At 46.9% G+C, this 2,795-nt stretch overlaps 1 protein-coding gene across 1 annotated transcript; it reads left to right on the top strand.

Moving 5' to 3' along the window:
- Nucleotides 1–1,604: 1,604 nt before the first annotated feature.
- Nucleotides 1,605–2,395, top strand: LOC102855844 (profilin-1-like). The gene has a single exon (XM_006897104.1). It carries the CDS (start codon nucleotides 1,737–1,739, stop codon nucleotides 2,157–2,159), a length of 423 nt encoding a protein of 140 aa, XP_006897166.1. The 5' UTR covers nucleotides 1,605–1,736; the 3' UTR covers nucleotides 2,160–2,395.
- Nucleotides 2,396–2,795: the final 400 nt, after the last annotated feature.

The raw sequence follows: 2,795 nt of genomic DNA, 5'->3' as shown, positions 1-2,795 counted from the left end.
GACGTAATACGGCTTTCTGGCACTTCATACACCCTTGGCTGGATTTTCTGCTGAGTGCAAAGTGTTGCTAACGACTTTGTCTTGGAAAACAAACCTCCACCTCGAGTCAGAGGTTAAGTTATTCTCTGGCCTAAAGAAGGTGTCCATCACGCATCGTTATGGGGCATATCTCACAACAAGTAGCATTTGGCAGAATTGGACAACATCATGTGACTCTGGTCCACAGTGCTTTAAGCGTGTCTGTCATCGCCAAGGCTGGTTGAAGGTGAATAGGCACCCACTTGAGGTCCTGAGGAGAAGTGTGTCTTCTTCTGGGAGGGAGTGTGGCTAGTGAATTCACACCTGAGCTACAGCCACCGTGCATTGATTGATTGGAGTCAGACTTGTGCGGTGGTGCAGTTAAACAACTTGACGAATAGAAAGATTAGAGGTTTGAGTTCACCCAGAGGTATCTCAGAAGCAAGCCCTGGCAGTCTACTTCCAAAAGGCTGCAGTTATTAAAGTCTTTGGGAACACACCATGAGTTCAACTGCAGTGAGTGTAAACCAGATATTGTCTGCAATCAGACTGCTAAATAGGAATCTTAGCCTTGTCACTTCCAAACTCTGTCATAAGTGGATAAAACTTAACCTTTGCCTGTTTTTCTCATCTATCAAAATGGAAATAAGACTACTTTCCCAAGACAGTTATGTAGGCAGAGTGCTTTGGAGAATGACAGGCATGTAATCAATACTTAATAAAAGCCAAGGGCGCTCTGGTAGCATTTTGTGCATTACACTGGCTACTAACAGAAAAGTCAGTGGTTTGAATCCACCAGCCCTTCAAGGAGTAAAAATGGGCAGAATTCTTCCATAAAGATTTACAGCCTAAGAACCCTGATGCAGGGTCCCCATGAGTCAGGACAGACTCAGTTTCTGTTGTTGTTGTGTACCTTTGAGTCATAACCGACCTACAGCTGAGTTTTGTTGGTTGTTATGTATTTGCAGGAGTGGCATCCACTACCTAAACAACATGCCTCTGGAAATTCTATGAACTTTGATAAATGTCGATAGTTGTAGAGGGGCTTCAGGCCTTTTGTTCGTGGGGTCGTGCTTTACTCAAAGGCAATCAACAACAACAATTTCTATCATCCATGACTGGAACCCAAGGCATACAACTAAGACATCGAGATGCTGTCTAACTGGGCGCTCAGGGAAGAGCATGAGTACCTCCATGCACGACACCCGGCTTTCCTCACCCTGGTTCCTGCTCTGACTGCAACTTCACAGATGCACAAACAGAAGGTACAAGAGTTAGGCAGCAGGTTCCAGTCACCCAGTACATATGTACAATCTACATGCAAAAGTTGATTACATATCATTTTTCCACCACACAACACTGTCTAAATAGTGCGTTTCTAGAGTTCTAAATGTAAACTTTCAAATTTTGGTACCCAATTTCTGAGTCACATGCAACAAAGCAGCACATCACATTGGACCAAGAGAAAAGAAAACAACATCCGACATAGCGGTCTCTTTCAAGGCTTATTTTTGGTGCTATGTAAAGTAAAACTGCTTACCCTTAAAAAGAGGCTAGAGTGGCGGTGCGAGGGCTGCTGCACAGCTAGAAGAGCCTCCGCGGTCTGGACGGTAGCGCGTGCCCCGAGCTCTCTGCTTCCCCCGTCCGCCAGACCGAGGCAGCCGGAGCTCTACCCACGGCCCCAGCAACAACACTTAGAACAGTCCAATAGAAGAGACATGGCCGGGTGGAACGCCTACATCGACAACCTCATGGCGGACGGGACCTGTCAGGACGCGGCCATCGTGGGCTATAAGGACTCGCCCTCCGTCTGGGCTGCTGTCCCCGGGAAAACCTTCGTTAACATCACGCCAGCTGAGGTTGGAGTTCTTGTTGGCAAAGACCGGTCAAGTTTTTTTGTGAATGGGCTGACACTTGGGGGCCAGAAATGTTCTGTGATCCGGGACTCACTGCTAGTGGATGGGGAATATACCATGGATCTTCGCACCAAGAGTACTGGCGGAGCACCTACCTTCAACCTTCCTGTCACCATGACTGCCAAGACGCTAGTCCTGCTGATGGGCAAAGAAGGTGTCCACGGTGGTTTGATCAACAAGAAATGTTATGAAATGGCCTCTCACCTGCGGCGTGCCCAGTACTGACCTCGTCTGCCCCTTACCCCACCACTCCCCACTGCTTTTGCACCCCTATCCTTCCCATACACATACACCATTTTTATTTTTGGGGGCCATTACCCCACATCCTTTATTGCTGCCAAAACCATATGGGCAGGGGGCAGGACTGGATGGACAGATACCGCCCCCTACCCATACCCCTCCTGTGTGTGGTTCGAAACTTTTTTTTTTTTGGGTTTTTTTTTTTCTGAATAAAAAAAGATTCTACTAAAAAAAAAAAAAAAAAGAGGCTAGAGAAGGAAGACGGCATTTCACTGGTCAAATGAATGAATGTTTAAAAAAAATAAAATCAGAAGATAAATGTTTTTCTAGCTAAACTTTCCTTATCAGCTCTGTTGGGGGAAGGAAGAAAACAAGGCAAATAAATGACAAAACCAGAAGAATCATCAATCATAGAGTGGGTCTGCCAGCTAAGTCTGCAGGTATGTAACTTATCGTCATTCACTGGCTCCAGGAGGCTGCCTGAGCCCAGCTCCAGGCAAAAGAAATGAATGAAGGAAGACGCTGGGGGGGGTGGGCATCGGAGCCTGGCTTCCCCTCACAGCCTTGCCACCAGCTTTCTCTGGCTAAGTGACCCAACCCCTCTGAGGTTTCTTCATCTCC

Source organism: Elephantulus edwardii, unplaced genomic scaffold (assembly GCF_000299155.1).
Source record: "Elephantulus edwardii isolate Elephantulus edwardi_28Jun2011 unplaced genomic scaffold, EleEdw1.0 scaffold00201, whole genome shotgun sequence".
In the NCBI taxonomy this organism is placed as follows: domain Eukaryota; kingdom Metazoa; phylum Chordata; class Mammalia; order Macroscelidea; family Macroscelididae; genus Elephantulus; species Elephantulus edwardii.
Note: the sequence above shows the minus strand (reverse complement) of the source record. Positions and strands in the feature narration are given on the sequence as shown.

Bases quoted from the DNA above. Each gene is read 5' to 3' on its own strand.
- LOC102855844 (XM_006897104.1), top strand. From the start codon at position 1,737: ATGGCCGGGTGGAACGCCTACATCGACAACCTCATGGCGGACGGGACC.